The sequence below is a fragment of the Saccopteryx bilineata genome, chromosome 3 (assembly GCF_036850765.1).
Source record: "Saccopteryx bilineata isolate mSacBil1 chromosome 3, mSacBil1_pri_phased_curated, whole genome shotgun sequence".
NCBI lineage: Eukaryota > Metazoa > Chordata > Mammalia > Chiroptera > Emballonuridae > Saccopteryx > Saccopteryx bilineata.
In genome coordinates, this window is record NC_089492.1 from 103,151,566 (window position 1) to 103,179,306 (window position 27,741).

The window sequence follows — 27,741 nt, forward strand, 5'->3', positions numbered from 1 at the left end:
CAGGCAGTGTCTCCACAGGTGATTTGGTCTTAGGAAGGGATTTTGACAGTCTGGAGCTACTTCCTACAGGACACTGGAAGTTAGAACTATGTGAATAAAATTTAAGAAATAGAAATGCAAATTTTTATACTTGTTTTTATTAAAAAAAGAAACTGCTCTTAAAATGTCATGGGAGGGTAATCAGAATCTATAGAACATTGTGACTCATAATTTGATTTTATGTCCTCTTTCTTTTTTCTTCTTTTTAAAAATGTACTACTATATTTTTCTTAATAAGCAGGAAGAAATAGAAGAACTTATTGAACATTATTCCTTAAATTAGGCATATGGCTTCAAACCCATTCTTAACTGACCATGTGGGTAAAAGTAGTAGTCAAACAAAGAAATAGAACTTAGTCATAGATTCATTAGTTATTATAATATCAGAACATTTCTGAGTGGGATTCAAGTCTACACAAAGAGTGACTTTCATAATAGATAGGCATAGAGTATAGACACCAAAATATTCACAGTAGGCTGGGAGTAGAGCTTTTACTCTGGACTCTTTTAGTCAAGAGTATTGTTTCACACATTATAATAATAAAATGTAACAAACCAGTAATATTCTTCTGAGCTTGCATGTGCTACTTTTTCAAATTTTAATACCAGTTTTCATGATTTTTTTGCTCTGGAGTAGTTTAAAATATATAGAAATTATATTCCGTGAGGTTTTGACTTGGAGACATTAATATTCAGTTGCAAAACTGAGTCAAGAAGAGGTAGAAAATCTGAACAGAGTAGTAATAATGGAAGAAACTTAAGTTTATGCTATTATTAATCTTTCAGTTGTATCAGTTACTAAATCTGTAAAATTGAGGTAATTTTTACTCATATGCTTATTGGGATAAATGTAATGTGTGTGTCAATGTAAAACAACGTCCAAACCTATAAGAAGTTTTTTTATGAGTTTATTTGAGCCAAACTCTCTACAATTGCCCGGAAGCAAAGTCTCAACGAGTTGAGAAAGTGCTCCTGAACGTGGCAGTTTTACCACTTATTTTTATACATTGGAATCAAAGGGAAGACATAAGAGGGTTACATGAAATTGACTGGTCATAGATTAGGAAGGCGGGAGAAGCAAAATGAGGAAATCTCTGGGATTGGATAAAAGTGAAAATATATGTTGTTGAAACGTTTACATAGGGAAGAACAGAACAGCTAACAGTTAATGGTTCACATAACAATAACAGTGAGGGGTCTATTGGCTTCTGCTCTGGTGGGATGTCTGGCCTGATGGAGAAGGAAGATGATCCTTATTACATTCCACAGACAGGTTGAGTAAAATCAAGCATTGAACTTTGTTTAGAGCAGGGGTCCCCAAACTTTTTACACAGGGGCCCAGTTCACTGTCCCTCAGACCGTTGGAGGGCCGGACTATAAAAAAAACTATGAACAAATCCCTATGCACACTGCACATATCTTATTTTAAAGTAAAAGAACAAAACGGGAACAAATATAATATTTAAAACAAAGACCAAGTAAATTTAAGTCAACAAACTGACCAGTATTTCAATGGGAACTATATTCCTCTCACTGACCACCAATGAAAGAGGTGCCCCTTCCGGGAGTGTGGTGGGGGCCAGATAAATGGCCTCAGGGGGCTGCAGTTTGGGGACCCCTGGTTTAGAGAAAGTTCTTCCCTAGGACATGACTACCCACCCTAAACTGCTTTTAGTTAGAAAAGTTTGATTTAGACCATCCTGTGTTTACCTTAGTTCCCTGAGTTCACAAGGCCACTATGTAGGCGTTTCCTGAGCTTGTCAGGTTCAATTCGTGGTCACATCTTGATTTATTTAAAAAAATTTTTTTTTCAGTGGCTGGCTCATGGTTAGCATTCAATAACGTAAATCGTCATCACAGCCATCATTATCATTATTACTCTTTTTTCAGCTTGAAAAGGTTTGTCTATTTGACCGCTTACTTCAAATACTCTTGGTTTTGTTTCTCAATTAAAAAAATACAGCTGTCAGTGGTTTTTGTCTTTTATTAGTCTGGTCCCATCTCTGAAAACACTATTCAAGAAATGAGAAGGGTTATAGTCACAGACATGAATATATTTTGTAATAATAAAAGAAGATTACATACAGCTTTTTTGCATAAAGAAGAATGTATGGGAATATGTTCACCAAAATAGTAACAGTGGTTAACTCTGCGTGGTAGGATTTCAGGTGAGGGTTAGACTTTTATTTGGTATGTTTATATAGTATTTTACTTCTATAATATGTATATGCTTCATTTTTACAAGAAATAGTTTGTAAATTTTCCACTTTTCTCAAAGGACCATCCATATACCTTTATCGTTATGCACTTAAGATTATCTTCTTAAAGTATTATTTTCCCAAATTGTTCCCTAGAATGAACATTAGTTTTATTAAATGTAGTATCAAAGGTTTTATGATGTACTTTATTGGAGTTTGGCAAACTAGAGCCCATAGGCAAAATCTGGCATGCTACTTGTTTTTGTACAGGCCCTGAACTAAGAATGGATTTTGCATTTTTTTTAATTTTTATTTAGAAAATTATATTTAATGGGGAGACATTGATCAATAAGAGTACATAGATTTTAGGTAAACATTTCTATAGTACTAGCACTGTTGATTATGCTGTGTGCCTATCACCCAAAGTCAAATCATTTTCTGTCACCATATATTTATCCCTCTTTACTGCTCTTCCCCACAAACCCCTCCCACTGGTAACCACTTCACTTTTATCTATGTTCATGAGTCTCAATTTTATATCCCACGTATATGTGAAATCATATAGTTCTTAGATTTTTTTAATCTTTTGAAGTGAGAAGTGGGGAGGCAGAGAGACAGACTACTGCATGCACCCGACCAGGATCCACCCGGCATGCCCACCAGGGAGCAATGCTCTGCCCATCTGGGGCGTTGCTCTGTTGCAACCAGAGCCATTCTAGTGCCTGAGGTGGAGGCCATGAAGCCATCCTCAGCACCCCGGCCAACTTTGCTCCAAGGAGCCTTGGCTGTGGGAGGGGAAGAGAGAGAGAGAGAGAGAAAGAGAAAGCAGAGAGGGAAGAGTGGAGAAGCAGATGGGCACTTCTCCTGTGTGCCCTGGCCGATGATCAAACCCGGGTCATCCACACACTGGGCCAACACTCTTACTACTGAGCCAACTGGCCAGGGCAGTTCTTAGCTTCTTTTGATTTGCTTATTTCACTTAGTATAATGTTCTCAAGGTCCATCCATGTTTTCATAAATGGCAACATGTCATCATTTCTTATGGCTGAGTAGTATTCCATTGTATATATGTACCACATCTTTATCCAATTCTCTATCAAAGGATACTTTGGTTGTTTCCACATCTTGGCCACTGTGAACGTTGATGCTTCCCGCTCCTCTTCCCCTTTCTCTCTCTCTCTCTCTCTCTCTCCCTCCCTCCTTTCCTCTCGCTCCCTCCTTTCTCTAAAAATAAATAAATAAAATTTTACATTTTTAAATGATTGAAAAATATCAGGAGAAGACTTTTGTGACAAATGTAAATTATATGAAATTTGAATTTCACTGTTAGTAAAATTTTACTGACAGTTGTGCTTATTCATTTACATATTATCTATGATTGCTTTCAGATTACAAAGGCAAAGTTCAGTAGTTTCCACAGAGAACATATAGCCAGCGAAGCCTAAGATATTTACTTACTATATAGCCCTTCTCTGAAAAAGTTTGCTGATCTCTGTACTACATTAGAGAAACTGGTTTAGTTTAGTGTTTTTATAGTTGTTGCTTTTGTTATTTTTTTTTAACTTTGCCTGCTTTAGAGTAACTATGTAGTCTAAAACTGTGATTGCCAAGTTAAAGACTAAGAATGTTTTGGTAAATATTCCTAAATTGCCATGCAGAAAAAAATCTGCGGAATATTGATACACTATTTTCTAAGCAGTCTATAATTTTCAGTTTTGAATTTCTTTTTTACCTTAGAGTTCTGAGTGCTTTTTATTTCCCTGATGGCTTTTTTTTTTGTATAATACTTGGTTATTAATTCCCATTGTGGTCAAAATGTGGCCTGTATAATTTTTTAAATTTTATTATGCAATGTATCATGTATAGGAACAAGTGTATAAAATGTAAGTGCAGTCTAAAGGATAATTAATAAGTATAAACCATGTCCCTATTACCCAGGCTAAGATATAGAAAATTACCAGTGTTTTTGAAGCTTTCTGAATACCTCTCCCTAATTCTATATCCCTCCCCCAAATAGCCTAAGATATTTACTTACTATATCTTCATTTCCTTGCTTTTTATATTTTATTATATATGTATAAACAACATATTTTGAGGTTTGCCAATTTAAAAGGTAAATGAATTTATAATGTGCCTATCATTTGTATAATTTATTTCTCTAAGCCAGGGGTCTCAAACTCGCGGCCCATGGGCCGCATGCGGCCCGCCGAACAATTTTGTGCAGCCCGCAGACTAATCCACGAAGTTCAAAATATTTTGGATAAAATTAAGTAAGCCTAGGGGCCTACTTGTATTTTTCATTTCTCTAGCATCCTAGCTAGATATTAGCTTAGTTAACAGCAGTTGTGATGCGAACTACAGTTTCTGGTCGTTTTGTGACACTTGAGTAAACTGTATGTACGATTGTGCTTGTTGTACTGATTTTTTTTTGTTTTCAACTGCAGTGAGAAAAGTGTTGCGTAACAGTTGCCTTTTGTAGACCTAGTGCAGCCCACCGAAGGGCTGTGATCTTGCTCTGCGGCCCACATGCTGAGTTGAGTTTGAGACCCCTGCTCTAAGCATTATGTTTTTGAGTTTCATGTATATAGATCAAGTAACTGTAATTTGTCATCCCTGCTATATAGTAATCCACTATATGAATATATGCTGAGGGACTAATGAGGCTTCACTTGGATGTCTCCATGACAGTCTCAACTGCAGTTTTTTCTAAATTGAATTTATTAATTCTCTCTCACCCTTCACTTGCCAGACCTGCTCTATCTCTTCTGTTTCCTGTCTCTGAAATAGCATCTCTATCCACCTGTTTCCCCACATCAGAAACTTGGCATTTGTTTTTTGACACCTCCTTCTTCTTCGTTACACATTACCAATCAATCATTAATCCTGTAGATTTGACTTCTTAACATTTCACATCCATCCTTACTGTCACCACCCTAGTCCAGCTTTTACTTGGGTCCCTGCAGTTGTCCCAGTGCAGTGTCAATATCCTTTCTTGTTCTCCTATCATGGTTATACCTCTTAACTTCATCTTGCCATGCTTCCCCTCACTCACTAGTCTGCGTTATTACCATCAGCCATTATCATTATCCATGCCATGCTCATTCCTGCTTCAGGATCTTTGCAAATGCTGTTCCCTCTGCCTATAGAACACCGGCCTATTCATCGTTTATCATCCTTCAGGACAAAATTTTGAAATATCACCTCAGAGAGAGGTCATTCTTGCCTACTGCCTCTTAAATTAGATCATGTCTCCCTGTTACCATTAGGACTTTGTACTACTCCCTCCTGGCACCACTAAGTTTTTTGTTTGTTTGTTTTTTCTGAAGTTGGAAACGGGGCGGCAGTCAAACAGACTCCCGCATGTGCCCGACCGGGATCCACCGGGCACGCCCACCAGGGGACGATGCTCTATTGCAACCAGAGTCATTCTAGTGCCTGAGGCAGAGGCTACAGAGCCATCCTCAGTGCCCGGGCCAACTCTGCTCCAGTGGAGCCTCGGCTGCGGGAGGGGAAGAGAGAGACAGAGAGGAAGGAGAGGGGGAGGGATGGGAAGCAGATGGGCGCTTCTCCTGTGTGCCCTGGCCGGAAATCAAACCCGGGACTCCTGCACGCCAAGCCGATGCTCTACCGCTGAGCCAACCGGCCAGGGCCACTATAAGTTTTAATTAAATGGTTATTGAGGAAGACCTCTGATATTATTCAATAAGGACCAGCAATCTACAAAATCTAATAAAGCAAGAAATCATAAAAAGGATACACGCCCTAAATATTTTACTTTAAGAATAAGACTAAGTCCATTTGTCAGCCTTTTGATTAAGGGACCAAAGTCTTTTCCTTGGGAGGAGGTCCACTTATTGCAGTTTCATACTGTTTGTCTTACAGAAACCATAACTGTTTGTATATCTAAGATTTCCAGTTTGAGTTTTTTTAATAGAGCAAGAATTTAGACTCTTTTGATGCATTTTGAGTTTAAAATCCTTAAAGATCTTTGCAATATTTTTTCTAACTTTTTTTTTACTATTTCTTGACTATCCCTAATTCAACAGCATTAAGTATCTTACTAAGTCTTTCAGAGTCATTCAAGTCAGCATTGCCCATTCTTGCCACGGACCAGCGCGGCTCATAATTCTGGGTCTTGAGGGAGAACGGTGCGGAATTAAGAAAACAGACTCCTTGAGAAAAAAGGATGGGGTTGGGAGGCCTCTTCAATGCTAATGACAATATCGGAGTGCCTCATAGCCCCAGTTTACTTTATTATACATCCATATGCAAAACAAGGAAGTTCTTGATACAAAGTTACACATCTGAGGAAAAAAAAAAAGGGAACTCTCCCAAGGCATAAACAGGAATCCCCCCACCACTCATAAGTGAAGTCAACCAACATCTGAACAAAGAGAGGAAGGGCATGTAAATTGCTTCCAGCAACTTAAGCAAGCAAGTGAAGTGGGTGCAAATACTCATAGCCAATGTGGGGGTGGTGGGGGGAGAACTTAGTTTTTGCTAAGCCTCGAATCTACAAAAGCTTTCTGCCACTTGCAGTCTACTACACACTCTTCCATGTTTTATTAAGTTAATGAATACTTAATAACATAATTACAATAATAAGTATAAGTGGCATGAACAGGTGTGGAAGCTAATACAACTAACTCAATAAAACTATAACTCAGCCAGTGGGAACCGAAGTGTCTGAGTATACTGGATCAGCAGGCTCCACAGTTTTTGAGTGCACATGTACATGTAATATCATCTCCTGCAGCAGTTTTCAACCTTTTCATGTCACGGCATAGATAAAATAATTACTAAAATTCTGCGGCACACCAAAAATTTATATTTTGCTGATCTGACAAAAAAAAAATAGGTATAATTTCGATTCATTCACACCAGAGGGTATTGTTGTATTGGCTATTGTCTTTTTTTTACTCAACAGCCTAAGAAAATACAGGTCTGTGGCCCTGACTAGTCAGGTGTTACGTGTTTTAAAGATGCTTACAGAACACCAGTTGAAAATCACTGGTCTGTGTATAAATGTTATGTATATTGTAATAGGAGAGCTCTGAGGTTGAATTATGTAACCCTTCATTACCCATAAAACAATAATTTTATACGGTTGGACATAATATAAGTAGAATTATAAACGATAAATAGGCATCCAGTTGGATAGTCACAGTAAAATATGTAAATAATGATTTAAAAATAAATTATTATTTTTAAAATATTTTATTTATTGATTTTTAGAGAGAGAGAAGGGGGAGGAGCAGGAAGCATCAACTCCCATATGTGCCTTGACCAGGCAAGCCCAAGGTTTTGAACCGGCAACCTCAGTGTTCCAGGTCAATGCCTTGACCCACTGTGCCACCACAGGTCAGGCCAAAAAATAAATTATTTTTTTAAAAACCCACATAGTTCTGTTTTTTAAGGAACTATAGCTATGACAGCCATTCATCCTGAGATTTCTGGGACAGTAATATTTAACATTGCATTATCATTTTTTAAAAAATTATTGAAATGCCATCAAAGTATCAGTCAGAAACTAAAACTCTTAAACTGCTACTTGTAACCTAAATTTGGCACAGAAACACTTTCCTCAATCCATGTGTCCCAATTTTTTGTTACTGTAACTGAAAGACTCTCTGTTGGAAAGGTATCATGACTAAGAAGTCTAGATAGACTAAACTGTAGAGGAGGGATTTGAGTCAAGTCATAGTCTTCCTCTAACCCAGCGGTTCTCAACCTGTGAGTCGCGATCCCGGTGGGGTCGCCTAAAGCTATCGGAAAATACATAATGCATATCAGGTATTTACATTCTGAATCATAACTGTAGCAAAATTACAGTTATGAAGTAGCTACCAAAATTATTTTTTGGTTTGGGGTCACTGCAACGAGGAACTGTATTGCGGGGTCACGGCATTAGAAAGGTTGAGAACCACTGCTCTAACCACTTTGGCATGCCATGTAGTCTTAAAACTTATTGAATTCATTTATTTCTATAAAGTATGGATTATGTCCCTCCTGAAAACTATTTCAATTATTTTGTTTTGTGGAAATTTTGTAATAGATATAATTTGGCATTAAGAGGGCCATTGACTATAGTTTTTAATATTTTTATGTATATAAATTTTTCTAGTAATGGAATTTAACCTCTAATTTTTCCATAATTCTGGCTTATTGCTTATATTGTTGCATATCATTTTTCAACAAAAGCTATTTAACTTCAAATGGCATTATAAAACCAGTTTTAAATTATGATTGTCCTTGGAGGAAGAAATGATTTTTAGAAATTTGTTTTGGACAGTGTTTTTATCCTCCCCCCATCCCAATTTTAAATCATTTTTATTTTTCAATTACAGTGGACATACAATATTATATTAGTTTCAGGTGTACACCCCAGTGATTAGACATTATGTAACTTACTAAGAGATCATCCTGATGAATCTCACAGCCACCTGACACCATATATAGTCATTAGACTATTATTGACTGTATTCCCTATGCTGTGCTTTATATCTCTATGATTGTTCTGTAACTACCAATTTTTGTTTTGTTTTGTTTTGAAAGAGAGAGAAGCATCAACTCGTTGTTCCACTTAACTGTGCTATTGATCACTTCTCATATGTACCCTGACCAGGGCTCTAACCAGTGACCTTGGAGGTCAAGCTGGCACTGTCGGGATAGAGCCGGCAACCCTGAGATCCATGGCCCAAAGCTCCATTTGGCAACCTTAGCACTCTGGAATGGTGCTCTATTCACTGTGCCATAAGCCAGGGCATCCAATTTATACTTCTTCTTCCCTTCACCTTTTTTTTTTTTTTTTTTTTTTTTTTTAGAGAGGAGAGGGAGAGACAGAGAGAGAGAAAGAGAGAGAGAGAGAGAGGAGAGACAGAAAGAGAGAAAGGGGGGAGGAGCTGGAAGCATCAACTCCCATATGTGCCTTGACCAGGCAGCCCAGGGTTTCAAACCGGCAACCTCAGCATTTCCAGGTCGACGCTTTATCCACTGCGCCACCACAGGTCCCCTTCACCTTTTTAACCTAGTCCTCAACCCTCCTCCCACCTGGCAACCGTCAAAATGTTCTCTGTATCTATGAGTCTGTTTCTGGTCTGCTTGTTTATTTTGTATTTAAGATTCAATTGCTGATGTGTATTTATTTACTTTATTTATATTTTTTAATCTTTTTATTCCTTTTCTATTTTTTTTTTCTTCTTAATGCAATATTTATTTGGTGGTGAAGATCTCCTTTAGATTTTTCTTGTCTGGGAAATTCCTTATCTGTCCTTTGATTCTAAATGATAGCTTTGCTGGGATAGTAATCTTGGTTGTATTGTAGGTCCTTGGTTTTCATCCTTTTGAATATTTCTTGACAGTCCCTTCTGGCCCGCAAAGTTTCTGTTGAGAAATCAGCTGACGGTCTTATGGGAGCTCCCTTGTAGGTAACTGACTGCTTTTCTTTTGCTGCTTTTAAGATTCTCTTTGTCTTTAACATTTTGCATTTTAATTATGATGTGTCTTGGTGTGGACCTCTTTGGGTTCAACTTGTTTGGGGCACCCTGTACTTCCTAGACTTAAATATCTATTTCCTTTACCAGGTTAAGGGAAGTTTTCTGTCATCATTTTTTCAAATAGATGTTCAATTTCTTGCTGTCTCTCTTCTCCTTATGGCACCCCCATGATGTGAATATTGGTCTGCTTAAGGTTGTCGCAGAGGCTTTTTACACTACCCTAATCTTTTTGGATTCTTTTTTTTATTTTTGCTGGAGCTCAGAGGGAAAGAGTCTGAGTAAGTCCATGCTCAGGCTCTTTAAGAGGAGCTGCCTGGGACTCCAGCAGCTCTCTGCCCCCATCAGCCTCAGTCCCTGCTGGTTTTTACAGCCAGAAGTTACGCACTTTTTTCCCTGGTACTGGAACCTTGGGCTGAGGGGCCTGGTGTGGGGCTGGGACCTCTCGATCCTGATGGGGGACTTCTGTAGCTGAGATACCCCCCAATTTTTATCTGCCACACACAGTGTGGGACCAGCCCATTCTGTGTCTATCCCTCCTACCAGTCTCAGTGTGGCTTCTTCTTTAATTTCCTAGTTGTAGGCCTTAGTTTCAGCCAGATTTCAGGTGATTTGGAATGGTGGATGTTCTATAACTTACTTGTAATTTAGATGTGGTTGTAGGAGGAGGCAAGTATTGCAGTTACATAGCTGCCATCTTGACCAGAAGTCCTGTACTGGATAGTTTACAGGATAGCTATTCAGGCGTGGAAATCTAAAAGATTGTAATAGATAAGTAACTTTTATTCTACAATCAATACAATTGAAATTTAACACTTTTTTAGCCATAGGTAACATTATATATAGTAATAGAGTTTTAATTTAGGTCTAAAAGATTTCAGCTAAACATATTTACTAAAATTTAACAACAAAACAAAGAACCTCAAAACTGACATTGTGAATATTAAAGTAGTTGAAATGCCTTCCTGATTCTTACATGGACTCTTCTATGAATCATTATCAGAATTTTTTTTATTCCCAGTGTTACAGCCACCCACATAGAATTTCCCACATCAAGGAAAATTCCACTCTCTATTCCCAAGGAATGTGGAAGCATAATAGTCTTTCTTTAAATTAGAATATTTTGTCACGATGCAATCTATCAACAGTATTCACATTAGAAATTCTCTATAAAACTGACTCAAGTTTCAGTATTAGAAACTGCCTTTTCTAACCTGACAAGCCTACTTGTTTTCTGCATGTCCCACTTGTTTATTCAACTCGCATACAACTGTATAAGTAAATAAGTGGTTTTAAGTTTGGTTATCTAAAAAAAGAGTCATGGCCCTGGCCAGTTGGCTCAGTGGTAGAGTATCAGCCTAGCGTGTGGATGTTTCAGGTTTGATTCCCAGTCAGGTACAAAGGAGAAGCGCCCATCTGCTTCTCTCCTGATCCCCCTCTCGCTTCTCTCTCTCTTTCTCTCTTTCTTCCCCTTTTGCAGCCATGGTTTGAGTGGAGCAAGTTGGTGCCAGGCACTGAAGATGGGGCTCCATGGCCTCCACCTCAGCCCTAAAAAGAGCTCGGTTGCTGAGCAACAGAGCAACACCCGAGATGGGCAGAGCATCACCCCATAGTGGGCTTGCCAAGTGGATCCTGGTCAAGGTGCATGCGGGAGTCTGTCTCTCTGCCTCCCCTTCTCACTGAACAAAAAATAATATTAAAAATAAAAATGTCGGCTCTGGCCGGTTGGCTCAGCGGTAGAGCGTCGGCCTGGCGTGTGGGGGACCCGGGTTCGATTTCCGGCCAGGGCACATAGGAGAAGCGCCCATTTGCTTCTCCACACCCCCCCCCCCTCCTTCCTCTCTGTCTCTCTCTTCCCCTCCCGCAGCCGAGGCTCCATTGGAGCAGAGTTGGCCCCGACGCTGGAGATGGCTCCTCGGTCTCTGCCCCAGGCGCTAGAGTGGCTCTGGTTGCGGCAGAGCGACGCCCCGGAGGGGCAGAGCATCACCCCCTGGTGGGCAGAGCGTAGCCCCTGGTGGGCGTGCCGGGTGGATCCCGGTCGGGCGCATGCGGGAGTCTGTCTGACTGTCTCTCCCGTTTCCAGCTTCAGAAAAATACAAAAAAAAAAAAAAGAAAAAAAAAGAATAAAGAAACAATTATCTTTAAAAATAAATAAATAAATAAATAAGTCATTTTTCAGGTATAATTTGCTTGTCAAAGAAATATTAGATAACTTCACAAATGTATGTTGTAAACATGGTGAAGAAAGACTCTGGACTTCTTGAGTATTGCTACTCTAATGTCTACCATGGTATGGTTTGTAATCTTACATACTGTAGACCAGGGTCAGCAAACTTTCTGTAAAGGGCTAGATGGAATTATTTTAGGCTACTTGTGGTCTTTGTCACTGTTCTTTGTGTGTGTGTGTGGGGGGGGGGGGTTTACTATCCCCTTAAAAATGTAAAAATTATTCTTAATGTGGGTTCGTACAGAAATAGACCACAGGTCATATTTGGTCCTCAGGCTGTAGTTTGCTGACCCCTGCTCTATAGATCAGTACTGTCCAAAAGAAATACATATATTTTTTAATTTAATTTAATTTTTTTTTATTTTTTCTGAAGTTGGAAACGGGGAGGCAGTCAGACAGACTCCCGCATGCGCCCGACCAGGATCCACCCAGCACGCCCACCAGGGGGCGATGCTTCGCCCATCTGGGGTGTCGCTCTGTTGCAACCAGAGCCATTCTAGCGCCTGAGGCAGAGGCCATGGAGCCATCCTCAGTGCCCAGGCCAACTCTGCTCCAATGGAGCCTTGGCTGCGGGAGGGGAAGAGAGAGACAGAGAGGAAGGAGAGAGGGAGGGGTAGAGAAGCAGATGGGCACTTCTCCTGTGTGCCCTGGCTGGGAATCGAACCCGGTACTCCTGCACGCCAGGCTGACGCTCTACCACTGAGCCAACCAGCCAGGGCAAGAAATATATTTTGAACCATATATGTCCACCTGTATTGGACAGCACAGCTGTAGACAAGAGCTACTCAAAGTATGGGCCATGAATTGATACCAGTCTGAAGTTCATTACCAGTCTCTGACAAGTTAGATATAAAAATTAAAAGGAAGCATTTAAAATGTTTTATAGCAATTTGACGGTTATGTCTGTTTAATAACACACTTGTATTTCATCTTTTTTTACATTCTGTAATTTATTCTTATTATATCTTATAAAAGAATTAGTCTGTGAAATTAAGGAAAAAGGGACTCTTTTTTACAGGTATTATGAGTCACTGCTCTAGAAGGTCTCTCCTAAAATTCTGTAGGCCTCTTCTATACATGGCAAAAATAAAAAAGATGAGAAATGAGGATGAGATTGTGGCACATACTTTATTTAGTATTATTCACACCCCAATACAGAGAGCATTATCCTTTACTCCTCTCTTTTGAAGCTACCATTGGAGCATCACCCAAAGCTCATTAAAAATAGCAATGTCCGTGCCCCCTCCAGACTGATTAAATCAGTCCCTTGGGAGAGGATCTCTGCTCTGCATCATGTAGTTTCTAGGTGACTGTGCAGCAGTGTCATTGTGTGGGTCCCTCATCCCAGAAATACCTGTTTTCCATTTGGAAAGAATCACTGGTCTGGGTGGCAGATTATATAGTATCATTTCTCTTTAACAGTGAACAGGGGACTTTTCAAGTTTAAATATGTCTGGTTGAACATTGGCATTTTATCTTTAATCCCTCCTGGAACCCTACTAAAACTAAAGAAATTAAAAAGGCATAAGGCATAAACTCACAAGTACTATAGAAAGCAAATGAGAGAAGACAGTAGTAGGCCAGATTGGTCAAGTTTTTGGTAAAAGCAGGTAGCTAGAAATGAACAGAACTGAGAAAAGTGGTCTAAGTGCCTGCAAACGAGTATGTTAAAAAGCAAACCAGTTTACACTGCTGGCTTAGAAATTACAAGAACCTGTCACCTCAGAAGGTAAGGGTGAAGTATGGAGTTGAGAACAGGAATGGTTGAAAGTCTGTATGGATCGGACTCCCACTGGGCCTCCTGTACCCTGAGTGGCCAGAAGGCTGTTGTTCCTTTATCTGGCATGAAACTAGAGGTTAGAGCTTGGAGAAATTCAGTCTAAGAGGTTCAGTCATAGCTGAAGTTGGGATATCTTTTATAAATAAGGACACTTTTAAAAAAATAGGGACTTAAGCAAAAGTCTGAATATTAAGATTAAGACCCCTTATTCCCTTGCCCTATGGTAGTTGTGAGTACACAAAATACAGTTTAGAGTTTATTCTTGTATTATTTATTTTTATTATTGTAATTATTGTTATTATTATTATTATTATTATTATTATCATCATTAACCTACTTTTGCTCACCCCTGTATGCCCCAGAGAGGAGATTGGATCATTTCTGTCTGAGATGAGCTAGCCAGAAGACAGACTTATAGATACTGACTTTTGATAATTCCCTAATAAAAAAACTCTTTGCCTCATGGCCTTGTAGTAAAGCCAACCAATTTACAAGCAACCTCCCCCCTCCCCCCTCACCCACCGCAAAGCAGACAGAGCTTCTGATTAGCAGATTAGTGCTGGTGGATAGCCAGGGATCGTCAGACACTTGTGGAAAGCCCCTAAAATAAAAAAAAAAGAGAGAGACCTAAAGACTTAAGGATGGTGCTAAGAAGAAACAGATAATATTTTAAACATTGAAAGAAAACATTGAAAAATATTTGTATCTTTAGCAAAATGAGATATTAGAATAGGATGCTTCTAAAAAGAACATTCAAAGAATAAGAAAATGGTCTTGGAAATTAAAACTGTGATCAAAAAGATTGTAACTGAGCTAAAAGTGTTAGAAAGTGATGCCAAAGAAATCTACCAGACAACAGAAAAGGAAAATAAATACAATATTGAAAAGAAAATATGTGATAATCAAAAGATGAATCTAAGAGGTCTAGTATCTAATAGAAAGCACTGTAAAGAGAGAGGCAGGAGGGCGGTGGGAAGGACACTGAAAGGACCTTATGCCGCGAATGTAAAAAAGACCCACTCAAATTTTTTTGAAGTAAAAACAGGCCACATTAACATTAACAGGACTGGGAATTGATATGATACTTGACTTTCTGACAGCCACACTAGAAGCTACTAGAACAGTGGAGTAATGCCCTCAAAATTCTGAGGGTAAATAATTTTCAACCTAGAATTTTATTAGCCAGTTCAGGTTTTTCCATTTCCTCTAACATTGACTTTTAGGTTCCTGAGTGAGACACGATTTGCCTGTCAAAAATTGTAGTCTTAAAATATTTGTAAAGTGCCATAAACTACTTTAGAGTTTTTTAAAGGAGCAAGAATAAAGATGCCAAATTGCATATTTTTTTTATTTTATTAGTTACTGCAGTATCATAACTTTTTTCTATTGCTCTATTTCTTCCAAATTCTTCCAGGTTAAGAATTGAGAAGCTTAAAGACACCTTTCCATTTAAACCAAAATATTTTGTTCTCTTCCTTATTTTCCTTTCTACTTAGACTGCTTCTTCAAAATCATGGGTAAAATTTGACACATTGTAGGGTGGTGAGGGAAGATTGAATAAGCTTTAGATTGCTAAATGAGTGGAGTAGCAATTGTTAAGTGAAATGAGGAATATTGCTACTTAAAGGTTTTTTAATTCTAATGTGTAACAGATACAGTACTGCTGTAACTTTTGAGAAATTGAATACAGATATGTTTCAACAATTCAGAATATATTTTCCCTTTTCATACTTGAGGCAAGCATCTAAATTATTCTGAGTAAGGAGGTGATGTCATAATGCAATTAGATTGGTATATGGGCAAAAGAAACCAGAGTTTAATTAAGAGTTGATTTCCTTTCCCTGAGTTCTGAGTGTTCTGAGAGGAAATGGAAAGTGAGGACTAGCTTGAATGATAATGTGGTGCTACAAAAGGGCCTGGTGACCTGACAACTACCAGACAGATTGTTTGCCTCATCCCTTTAGCAATGTAAGGCAAATTCTTGACCAGTATGGCTGAAATTTCCAGTATTGAGAAGGGGGTTGAAGTCTGCCTTTTCTGTTTTCACATATCACTTTAATTTATTTTTCTCCTTTTCTTGTTTTGTCTTTAGATCTTATAATCAATGGATAAAGTGGGGAAAATGTGGAATAACTTCAAATACAGATGTCAGAATCTCTTCAGTCATGAGGGAGGAAACCGTAGTGAAAATGCGGACATGAACCCCAACAGATGTTTGTCTGTCAAAGAGAGAAACATCAGCATAGGCGACACAGTTCCTCAGCAACAAAGCAGTCCCTTAAGAGAAAATGTTGCCTTACAACTGGGATTGAGCCCTTCAAAGAATGCTTCAAGGCGAAACCCAAACTGTGCCACCGAAATTCCTCAGATTGTTGAAATAAGCATTGAAAAAGATAATGATTCGTGTGTCACCCCAGGAACAAGACTTGCAAGAAGAGATTCCTACTCTCGACATGCTCCATGGGGTGGGAAGAAGAAACATTCCTGTTCTACAAAGACTCAAAGTTCATTGGATAATGATAAAAAGTTTGGTAGAACTCGAAGTGGATTTCAAAGGAGAGAGAGGCGATACGGCATGAGCTCCGTGCACGACATGGACAGTGTTTCCAGCAGAACTGTAGGAAGTCGCTCTCTGAGGCAGAGGTTGCAGGATACTGTGGGCTTGTGTTTTCCCATGAGAACTTACAACAAACAATCAAAGCCTCTCTTTTCTAATAAACGAAAAATACACCTTTCTGAATTAATGCTTGAGAAATGCCCTTTTCCTGCAGGCTCAGATTTAGCCCAAAAATGGCATTTGATTAAGCAGCATACAGCCCCTGTGAGCCCACATTCAACATTTTTTGATACATTTGATCCATCCTTGGTTTCTACAGAAGATGAAGAAGATAGGCTTAGAGAGAGAAGGCGGCTTAGTATTGAAGAAGGGGTGGACCCCCCTCCCAACGCACAAATACATACATTTGAAGCCACTGCACAGGTTAATCCATTATATAAACTGGGACCAAAGTTAGCTCCTGGAATGACTGAAATAAGTGGGGACAATTCTGCAATTGCACAAGCTAATTGTGACCCAGAAGAGGACACAACCACACTGTGTTTGCAGTCCCGTAGGCAGAAGCAGCGTCAGGTGTCTGGAGACAGCCATGCCCATGTGAGCAGACAGGGAGCTTGGAAAGTCCACACACAGATTGATTACATACACTGCCTCGTGCCCGATTTGCTTCAGATCACAGGCAATCCCTGCTACTGGGGAGTGATGGACCGTTACGAAGCAGAAGCCCTTCTGGAAGGGAAACCTGAAGGCACGTTTTTGCTCAGGGACTCTGCTCAAGAGGACTACCTCTTCTCTGTGAGCTTCCGTCGCTACAACAGATCCCTGCATGCCCGAATTGAACAGTGGAATCACAACTTTAGTTTTGATGCTCACGACCCGTGTGTATTTCACTCCTCCACTGTCACTGGACTTTTGGAACATTATAAAGATCCCAGTTCTTGCATGTTTTTTGAACCATTGCTTACTATCTCACTAAATAGGACTTTCCCTTTTAGCTTGCAGTATATCTGCCGTGCAGTAATCTGCAGATGCACTACATACGATGGCATCGATGGGCTCCCTTTACCGTCGATGTTACAGGATTTTTTAAAAGAGTATCATTATAAACAAAAAGTTAGAGTTCGCTGGTTAGAGCGAGAACCAGTCAAGGCAAAGTAAATTCTCCCGTCCTATATCTGCTTGTGTATCAGACAGTACACCTATAGCAAGCACACATATCAATGTTAGGTTTTTTTCAGTACAGTATATAAGCTTAGTGTTAGTATCTGTCAGATGCAATCTGCTGTTACTTACTCAGAAAAACTCGGTGCCTATTGAGACAAGAGGACAGAACTACAGGTGTTCAGTAAGGCTACAGAAACATTTTCCAATCTAGCTAACTGGTTTTGAATGGCTGTAGTAATAGAGTGAGGCAGTTCTGGGGCATTTGCTATGAAAAATTCTATTTCTTACTGAAGAACAAATTGTTAATATTGGATGGGTATTTCAATAGTGTGACTAATGTTTGAAATTTTTATTTTTTCTAAGAAGTTTTCTATAACCTTCCAAAAGTAGTGATGTTTGTAGTTACTATAAATCAAGCTTTGGAAGTCCAAAAACTAAAGACTGCCTTCCTTTTAGGAAAAAATAAATGCAGTTTTGTGGCCACAAGGGCATAGTGCAGTTCACTTAAGCGTTGATAGTTTATAGTGGGTCTCCTTTTCTCTTCTGCAAAAGGTACTGTTAAGTAAACCAGTTTTTCTAACTAGTAGTTCTTAAAATTTCAGATATATAAAGTTGGTAGGAGAATTTTATTTAAAGGCCTTAGGTATTAATTTTTTTAATGAGTGCTCTAACTTAAAATACAGTGGGAATAGCTGCTGCAAGGTAGTCCTGTGTGTGATTTTTAAAGTTGACATGTGCAGTCTAATTGTTGATTCATTACTGTTGGATCTTTTCCTATGCCCATGACGAGTTTGTGATCCGTGAAGGAAATGAGACTAGACGATGCCCAAACAAGTCATAAGTAGTAACTACAGTGGTTGCTGATGTTGAGATTATTGTTACACTGTAATAATTTGGATGGCAGTATTTATCCTTTTGTAAATGCTCATAGATGAATTGCTTAAATACAATTTATAGAATTTCAGTGCAGTTCATTTTTAATGGAAAATCTGAACCCTAAAATTGCAGATTTAAAGGATACTGTACAACCTTTGTATCTGTAAATAACTTTACTTAGCACCTTTTTGTCACTTAGAATAGTATGCAATACTACTTGAGTGAGCTACTTTGGAAGTAATACCAAGTTCTAGTGTTTGCTTCTCTTAGTATTGAACTGAATTTACAGTTCTGTCCTAGACATTTGCACTAAAGTAGTCGAACCCATTCTTGTGTCTTTGTTTATGTGCCCTGTGCCACTGGTGAGTGCTCCTTAGTTTCCTTACCTGCTGCTACAGAAAGTTATTTTACATCCTGATGGCTATTGCCAAGGCTACAAAAAAGAAAAGCTATATTTTATATTTGTATGCAACACTAACCCTTTGACTGCTAATGTATGTTTCTGCTTGCTATGCCTTGTATGGCTTCTGTTTTGTGCTAATAAAGTATGTTTGGTGTTCTTGTATATGTGCTGTTTTATACATTTGCAACAATTTTTCTTGTAAATGGAATGGTTTGGGGTTTTTAAATAAGCTTTACCTAACAACCTACTAGAGTCAATGCAGAATTACTGTACAGTCTAATACTGACTTATTCTGAGTAAGCTAACTCTAAATTTAATGCTATACATTTTAACAATCATAATCACATGTCCTGTGGAACAGTATCTGTAGTTACTGCAAATTACTATACAGAAAATGAACAGAGAAATAATGACTAACCCTATTGATTTCTCTGCTTTATAAGTGAAAAATTGAAACTACCAATGATGACATGTCATAGTAAATGAGTATTTGTAGCCTCCTATTGCACCAGAAACAGGTTAAATGAAGTCTTGTGAACTAATACATCAGTGCCATTTGATGGTTTGGGGACCATTTTAATTAACAAATGCCCAAAATGTTGAACTTTAACCAAAGATTTGTCCATTTTAAAGCAAAATGGGAATTAAAGGGACTTAGAATTCCTGTTATTTTTAATGGAAGTCCCTGAAGATCATATACCAAAGTGTTTGAGAACTTCATCCAAACCTACTTTAAAGTATTATGTGCAATTAAGTTGTTATGACATAATTATATTGCATAATTGTTGAGTTCGTTTTCTTGAGCTTATAATGTACCTGGAAGATAAACCTCTTGGAAATAAAAAGTCCATACTGCTTTTTGGAGACAGACTATATATGCAAGTAAAATCTTGTTTTAAAGGGGTAACTTGAAACTCCAAGAAAGCACTTGATGTTTTATATGCTTGTAGCAAATGATCTAATTGTAGTTTTATAGAAAGTATTAATGCTTTTATGTATTTCGGAATTTTCATATGTTAAATGGATATTGTTTTAAATGTGTAAATATTTGAGTTTCTGTAAGCATGTATACACTGTGCTAAAAGTCACTTATGTTTCAGTTTGTGTGTAATAATAATATGCAACTTTTGGTTTAAAATTTTCTTTAAAAATTAGCAGCTTACATTTTAAAAAAGAAAAATCACCAGCATGAATTGCACCTAAGTCTGTATTCACTGTGTCTTCTGAACCCTATTTTAGTCTGTCAACTAAATTTTGTTTTTATGGTCTTTCTGAAGTATATTTTAATAGCAACCAAAAACTTCTTCAGAGGTTTGGGCACAGCTTCATAGTGAAGTGAAGAATCCAAATACAGGTTGCTCTATTCATGTATATTCTTACTCTTTCACTCATTCATTTATTCTGTCTATATATGCATATATGTACACAGACGCACATACATTTATTATGTTAATACTACTTTAGACAATAATATTGCTATCTGATTTAAAATCAGATAAGGGGCCTTATTCTATTATATATATATATATATATATATATATATATATATATATATATATATATATTTGTATCATTCAAACTTGGTTATCTGTACCTAAAGTTTAGTCTTGCTACTCTTAGTCTTGTTTATACAATCACCTTACAAAGAGAATGCATTCACCAGTATTTTCTTTTCTAGTTAAACAGTAAAAAAAAAAGAAAGAAAAAAAGTTTTTGAAGACAGAACTGCTTGGTATAGTTATTAACTCATAATTAAATTGATATATTTTAGACAAAAATTTAGCTCAAGTAATTATACCCCACAACTGATCTTTTTTTCTTACAGACTATTAGAAGGTTTTTATAAGATTTATAATGGCTTGAACCATAAAAATTGATACTTAACTTTAGAGCTTCCTTTTTTTTTTTTTTCTGAAGCTGGAAACGGGGAGAGATAGTCAGACAGACTCCCGCATGCGCCCGACCGGGATCCACCGGGCACGCCCACAGGGGCGACGCTCTGCCCACCAGGGGGCGATGCTCTGCCCCTCTGGGGCGTCGCTCTGCCGCGACCAGAGCCACTCTAGCGCCTGGGGCAGAGGCCAAGGAGCCATCCCCAGCGCCCAGGCCATCTTTGCTCCAATGGAGCCTTGGCTGCGGGAGGGGAAGAGAGAGATAGAGAGGAAGGAGGGGGGTGGGGGTGGAGAAGCAAATGGGCACTTCTCCTATGTGCCCTGGCCGGAATGGAACCCGGGTCCCCTGCATGCCAGGCCAACGCTCTACCGCTGAGCCAACCGGCCAGGGCTTAGAGCTTCCTTTTGACAAAATTCAAAGTTTATGAACATTTTTGACATTTTGACCTGGTTGCTATCCATTTTTATCCCAAGCTTTCATTGTTCCCTAGTACTAAACAGTAGTTTGGTAAGTTTTATGGAGATTAGTCCTAGATCACTCATTTTGGTGGCAAAGACAGCTATAAAATTGTTTTTCGGTAGTGGGAAGAGGTTGTAAGTGAGTCAGGACACTCTCAGGAAAGAGATGGAGACAGCATCCTCCTCCTGGGAGTGTTTTAACATGGGGCCAGTTACACCAGTTCATTTGCTCTACTCCCCAACACGTACACTTTTACTAGATGAACTTAGATAAAACTGCACACACAGGGCTGATGAAGGTCAAGGGTTTCCAAAGGGGACAAACTGGATGCATAAAAGTTACATATCAATGAGGCTCAGGTTTTATTTCATATATTTTGCAACAGCTGCTACAGAACACGGACTTTTCCAATGGTATGGTCTAAGGAGTTTGGGATGGGATTTCTGTGGGAGATGGTTGGTTGGTTTGGAGATAGGTGAAGGGTTACTTGCTATTGCAAAGTATGGATCAGTTGGAACAACTGTTTTGGTGCCTGGGAAGCTTGATTGCATATTTAGACTCTCTTTAGAGAGTCTAAACCAGGGGTCGGGAGCCTTTTTGGCTGAGAGAGCCATGAACGCCACATATTTTTAAATTAATTCTCTGAGAGTCATACAACGACCCGTGTACATTACGCATTATCCAATAAAAATTTGATGTCCCGGAGGACAGCTGTGATTGGCTCCAGTCACCTGCAACCATGAACATGAGCGGTAGGAAATGAATGGATTGTAATACATGAGAATGTTTTATATTTTTAACATTATTATTTTTACTAAAGATTTGACTGCAAGCCAGATGCAGCCATCAAAAGAGCCACATCTGGCTCATGAGCCCGACCCTGGTCTAAAAACTAAACAAATTCATTCAACAAATATTGAAGACTCATGTGCCAGTCACTGTTTTAGGTGATGGCTCTACATTGAGCTATAAGATAGTTACAGGGTCACCTTGAGTGACCTTGAGTGGTGAGAAGAGAATGACCAGGATCAAATAAAGGAGCATTTTGATGAAAGGAACAATCAAGTCTCAATACAAGAATCAGCTTGTGTGCTGAGAAAGAAAATGTTAAGTCTGGAGTCCAGTGAGGGGGTGGGGAGGAACGATAAGGACCTGAACTAAGGTTGTGGAGATTGGCAAGGACCTGAACACAGGACTATGAATCCTTAGGGATTTTAATTTTATTCTGAGTATGTTGGTCAACCACTGGAGGGTTTTAAGTAGGGGAGTGACACGGGCTGCTTTATATTCCTCTGGGAACCAGAGCAAGCTATAGTGGAGCAAAATAAGGGAGACTGCTTTTGTTTTCTACACATACATCTTTAACATTTAAAAGAATCACACTCCTCTGACACTATCACCAGGCTTGCTACCCAGTAAGTTGCACACATACTCAGGTTTTGGGAAAGTTACTGCACAGCTCTTGCACTGATCGAGTGAAGGCGAAGGGGCCAGTTTGCCCACAATTGGCTGAGTTCACCTTCCACAGGATACCTTTCTCAAACAGGCTGTGGGGCAGCTGCACTTGAACCTTGCTCAGGATTATGAAACCAGTGAAGGTAGCACGATTCTCATGGTTACTTTCACTTCAGAGTGTCATATTTATGAAAGTGGAACTTGGTGACTAGGTGAGAGAAGGCGGGAGCCTGGACTGAGGTGCAGTCAGAGGGAAAACTCAGATTCAGGATGCCTTTTGGTGGTAAAACTGAAAGGATTTGGTGATGGATTAGATGTGAAGCAGAAACCAAAGACCAATTTTGACCTGAGCAAGGATGGTAATCTCATTACTAAGATTTCAGAAAACTAGTGGAGGAGCACATCTGAGGGTGTCAGTTGACTCCTGCCTTGGATAGTAGATTGAGTTTTGAGATTCCTATTTATTATGCCAATGGAGACATTGAGTAGGCAATCGAATGTATGAATGTGAAGTTAAGGGGAGAACATAAAATACAAGGAGTCACTATATGGATAGTATTTAAAACCATGAGACAGCTAGGGACTTTGCATGGAGTAGAGCATTCCTTTGGGGGAAGTTATTATGGCAACACTTTTGTCAATTCAAGATTCTGCATCATTAGAGTTTTTTTTAAGCCAAGCTTTTTTTTTTTTTTTACAGAGAGAGAGGAATAGATAGGGACAGACAGGAACGGAGAGAGATGAGAAGCATCAATTATTAGTTTTTCGTTATGACACCTTAGTTGTTCATTGATTGCTTTCTCATATGTGCCTTGACTGTGGGGCTACAGCAGACCGAGTGACCCCTTGCTCGAGCCAGAGACCTTGGGTCCAAGCTGGTCAGCTTTACTCAAACCAGATGAGCCCGCGCTCAAGCTGGCGACCTTGGGGTCTTGAACCTGGGTCCTCCGCATCCCAGTCTGACGCTCTATCCACTGCGTCACCGCCTGGTCAGGCTAGACCAACTATTTTTAATAGGAGATTTGCTTTTCAACAAGTTTTAAAATACTGGAATCATGAACCTTGTACTCAATTCTAAAACTTTATTCATGTCAAATTTGCTTTTCATGCCTTTCCTGTCAAGTTGTGTATTTTTTTTGGTACAAATTTTTATATGAGAAATGCAAGTTAATTATAGATGTTAGAAAGTACTGAAAGTTTAAGAAATCAATACCAAAAAAGCAAAGTCCATATCGCTTTCTCTACCATCACCAGCCCCAACCCTCTCACTTCCAACTCCCATTTTGTCATCTCCCAGCGGTAGCTGCTGTTAACATTTATTCCCTTCCATATTTTTCCATGCATTTTAACAGTTAAAAATTCAAAGTTTATAAAATATAGATAGATGATAACATACAGAGATGGGAAGAGTCTTAGGCCTCGAATCATTTTTAGAAAGTGTACTCAGATGTGCTCCAAACCCTCCTCTTGGCCTGATTCAGCGTGGACCTCAGTTCCTTAGGTCATTTCAGACTCTGAAGCGGGTCATTCAGGGCATAGAATAACCAAAATTGCAAAGGCCCCATCACTGATGGTTTCTTGAAATAAAATTTCAGTAGGCGATGAGAACCCTTAACTCACAGATTTATAAACTAGTGAGAAGACAGGCAAATACATGAATGTGTAATGATGCACCTATATGGAATCAGACCAAGCAAAAAGCAATTAAGAAAAAATTGGTTGCATGCCTGATAAGGAAGAACAAATATGACTGAATTGAAGGCAGGGTGATTTGGTGTCTTGGATTCGTTTCATCACGAGAATGTCTAAGAATTTGACTTGGCAGAAGATGGTGGAGAAGCAAGGTGGGGATGTACAGTGGTAAGAGCAACTGAATAGGGACAGAATTTCCATTGCTTGTAACATTTAAACATGCAAGACTGAAGAGTCTGGACTCATCTAGGTTCTTTTTGTTGTTGTTGTTGTTGTTGTTGTATTTTTCTGAAGCTGGAAACGGGAAGGCAGTCAGACAGATTCCCGCATGCGCCCGACCAGGATCCACCTGGCACGCCCACCAGGGGCGACGCTCTGCCCCTCTGGGGCGTCGCTCTGTCACGACCAGAGCCACTCCAGTGCCTGGGGCAGAGGTCAAGGAGCCATCCCCAGCGCCTGGGCCACCTTTTGCTCCAATGGAGCCTGGCTGCGGGAGGGGAAGAGAGAGACAGAGAGGAAGGAGAGGGGGAGGGGTGGAGAAGCAGATGGGCGCTTCTCCTGTGTGCCCTGGCCGGGAATCCAACCCGGGACCACCGCACGCCAGGCCGACGCTCTACCACTGAGCCAACTGGCCAGGGCCGACTCATCTAGGTTCTTAAGCTAGAAATTAGAATTAAGGCAAAAGTTGCTAAGTGGATTCTAACCAGCAGAGACTGGAGGCAGGAAACCCTGCGCAATTTGGCTAGTGCGGACCAATAGCCCTGAAACTAAACTGAAAAGTAGATCTGAGAGAAGTTGCAAAAGAAAAAATCAGCACAATCTGGGGGAAGGAAAAGCAAGCAATGTGCTTGCCTAGGAAAGGTTTCATTAAATATGTCATAGTTTCTCCAAATTTAAGCAAATCCTAAGAAAGCCAAACTAATATTTCCCATTTAATATAAGTGTGTATTCTGCTTTTAATGCAGAAAAACTAATATTTGATCAAATAAGGGAAATATAACTCCCAGCTATACCTACATAGAGAAAATAGGAAGATGAGGTGAAAAAAAAAGTCAAAAAATTTACTTGACAAAACGCTGAGAAAAGGCAAAATAAGATTTAAGAGAGAGTTATTGAATTTTATCCCCCAAACCCTATTCTGATTGATGTACAGTAAGTTGTCACTTGTAAGGGCACCAATTTGACCACAGGCTAACTGATATAAACAAGAGTTAAGGTCCTACAGCATCTCATCAGTGTTATAAGAAAATGTTACTTGAGGACCTGTCATCATTTTCTCATTTCTTAAATTTAGTAAGTGAAAACTGCATTGCATTTTTATTTAGTAGCCAATATTACTTTTGGAAATGTATTGCTACCTGATACTATTCTTTCTCTAGACATTTGCTAACCATCCCTTTCTAAATAGAAACCTAAGATTTTAGGGTATTCTTCAACTTAATGTAAATCTACCACCACACTGAATTGTCTAATCTTTTCTCATCTGTCTTCAAATACATACAGTTATGCACTTAATTCTACCTTTTACTTCTATTTTTTAGGGTGAATTATTTTAAATTTATATTCCTTTTCTTAAATGCTTTAAGATATTTTTAAAAACTGAACTGGAATAATTTAAATCTCTGTCACCTAATTTTATGAATATTTTAGGTGCCCGTGGGTATAATTGAAATAGATTAAATTTTTATATCATTACAGGAATAGAGAAATATTTTGGTATAGTAATTCCAACTCTGTGAATGATACAAATTTATAAATTGTATCTTTAAAATATATTGTCTTTTAGCAATGTTCTTCCTAATGATAACAGGATTAGAAGTCTAAAGTTGATTTCTAAAGTTTGTCCATGCTAAATTTCCCATTCTTCAAACAGATAATCTGAGAGGCAGTGTAGTTTATTGGTGACGTGAATGAAATAAATGTAAGGACCAACATTTGATCTATTAGCAATTCTGTCAGAGGCTGGGTGATGTGCCTAAAATAATGGCTTCCTGGCCCAGCAAACAAACCATATATATCACAATGTAACGGATGGATTATTTCATACTACACAAGATTTACCTGAGCCGCCTGTGTCTAATCATCTCTTTGTCTTTGAGATCTGACTTAGAGGGTTGAAGTAACTTGTCCAAGGTCACAGAGAAAGTGAGTATCAGAGGTAGAATTCAAACACAGATCTGAGGCCAGAACCTAAGCTCTTACCCACTATACTTGTTGGGTCCTAATTTTGTCAGCCAAGTTAATATTTTTATGACACTTCACCCTTTTTTATTACCTCCAGATGACAATAGGTTGTAAACAACTGATGGAAATAGATTCTAAACCATTGATAAGCGTTGAAAAGAACAGGCCACTAGAGTCTCCTTGACTCATATTCTTCAGTAACCTGAGGAGTGCCTCTGCCTGTTTCTCCCACCGTGTCGGCACTCTCTGCCCTTGCTCACTCCTCTCCTGTCGCCCTGGCCTTCGTTCAGTGGCTTCCACACTTCAATATCCTTCCCACCTCTGGGCTTTTGCCCGTGTTGCTCCCTCCCCAAATCTCACCTTCCCACTCTGTCCACAACAAGGTAGATTCTGCTCATTCTCTATTCCTCTGCTTAAATGTCACTTTAGAGAGACCTGATCATACCACTTAGAGATTTCCCCTTTATTATTCTCTCCCTTTGCTCCTTGACTTTTTTTTTTCATAGTTTTTATTACAAAAACTTGCAAATATTTATTTGGATTTTTGGTTTAGACTTTCCCTCCTAAGAAACTCTGAGAACAGAGATCATGTCTGTCTTGTTTACTATTTTATTCTCAGTGCTGAGAAGCGTGCTTAACACAGAGTAGAGACTTAATATTTGTTATAAATGAAGGAATTAATAACCCACTTGTATTTGTTTATCCATTTTACTAACAAAAATATGACAACCCTATTGCATGTCTTTCAAAAATTAGATTGCCCTACCTAGTATCATAATTTCCTGTTTAATTGTTTTGTCCTATGCCAAAAGATAAGGTTAATTTGACATGAATTGTTCTTGGTGAGCTCATGGTGGTTCCTGGAGATTGCCACTTTCATTTCTAAATTCTCACAAGCCCTGCCTTTAGTGATCCATCCCAGAATGTTGCCCAAAATTATGCCAAGTTCATTGGTCTGCAGTTTGTTGGAACACCTGCTTTCCCGTTTTTGAAAATAAGACTCTTGCTAGTCTTTCGGCCTGAGTTCCATTTTTCTCAACCCCCCTGATGACTCAGCCTTCCGAGACCTTCACTGGAGACTCTTAGTTCTCAGGAAAACACTAATAGGCCAGGATATTTGCACATGTTAATAGCAGCTATCCTTTTTTTTTCTAGAATCTCTCTACCCACTTGGACCATCGATTCCTTCTTGCCAGCATTTGTTCTGCCCCTTTCAGAAAAGGTAGAACTGTCATAGGAATTGGGTAGCTAAGTTTTCCCATCGTTCATTAACATTATACCATTGACTGTTCCTTTATTCCTCATCTACTTAACTCCAATG

At 39.0% G+C, this 27,741-nt stretch overlaps 1 protein-coding gene across 8 annotated transcripts in view; it reads left to right on the top strand.

Moving 5' to 3' along the window:
- Positions 1–19,601, top strand: part of SOCS5 (suppressor of cytokine signaling 5) — a 76,931-nt gene extending 57,330 nt beyond the window's left edge. For 7 of the 8 annotated variants that reach the window (XM_066267056.1, XM_066267058.1, XM_066267059.1 and 4 more), the window contains one exon: positions 15,830–19,601. In XM_066267056.1, the coding sequence (XP_066123153.1) occupies positions 15,842–17,452 (1,611 nt within the window). In that variant the 5' untranslated portion in view covers positions 15,830–15,841 and the 3' untranslated portion in view covers positions 17,453–19,601. Of the gene's footprint in view, positions 1–9,598; positions 9,665–15,829 lie in introns of those variants that run through there. The other variant, XM_066267055.1, reaches the window with a different exon arrangement.
- The last annotated feature ends 8,140 nt before the right edge of the window (positions 19,602–27,741 follow it).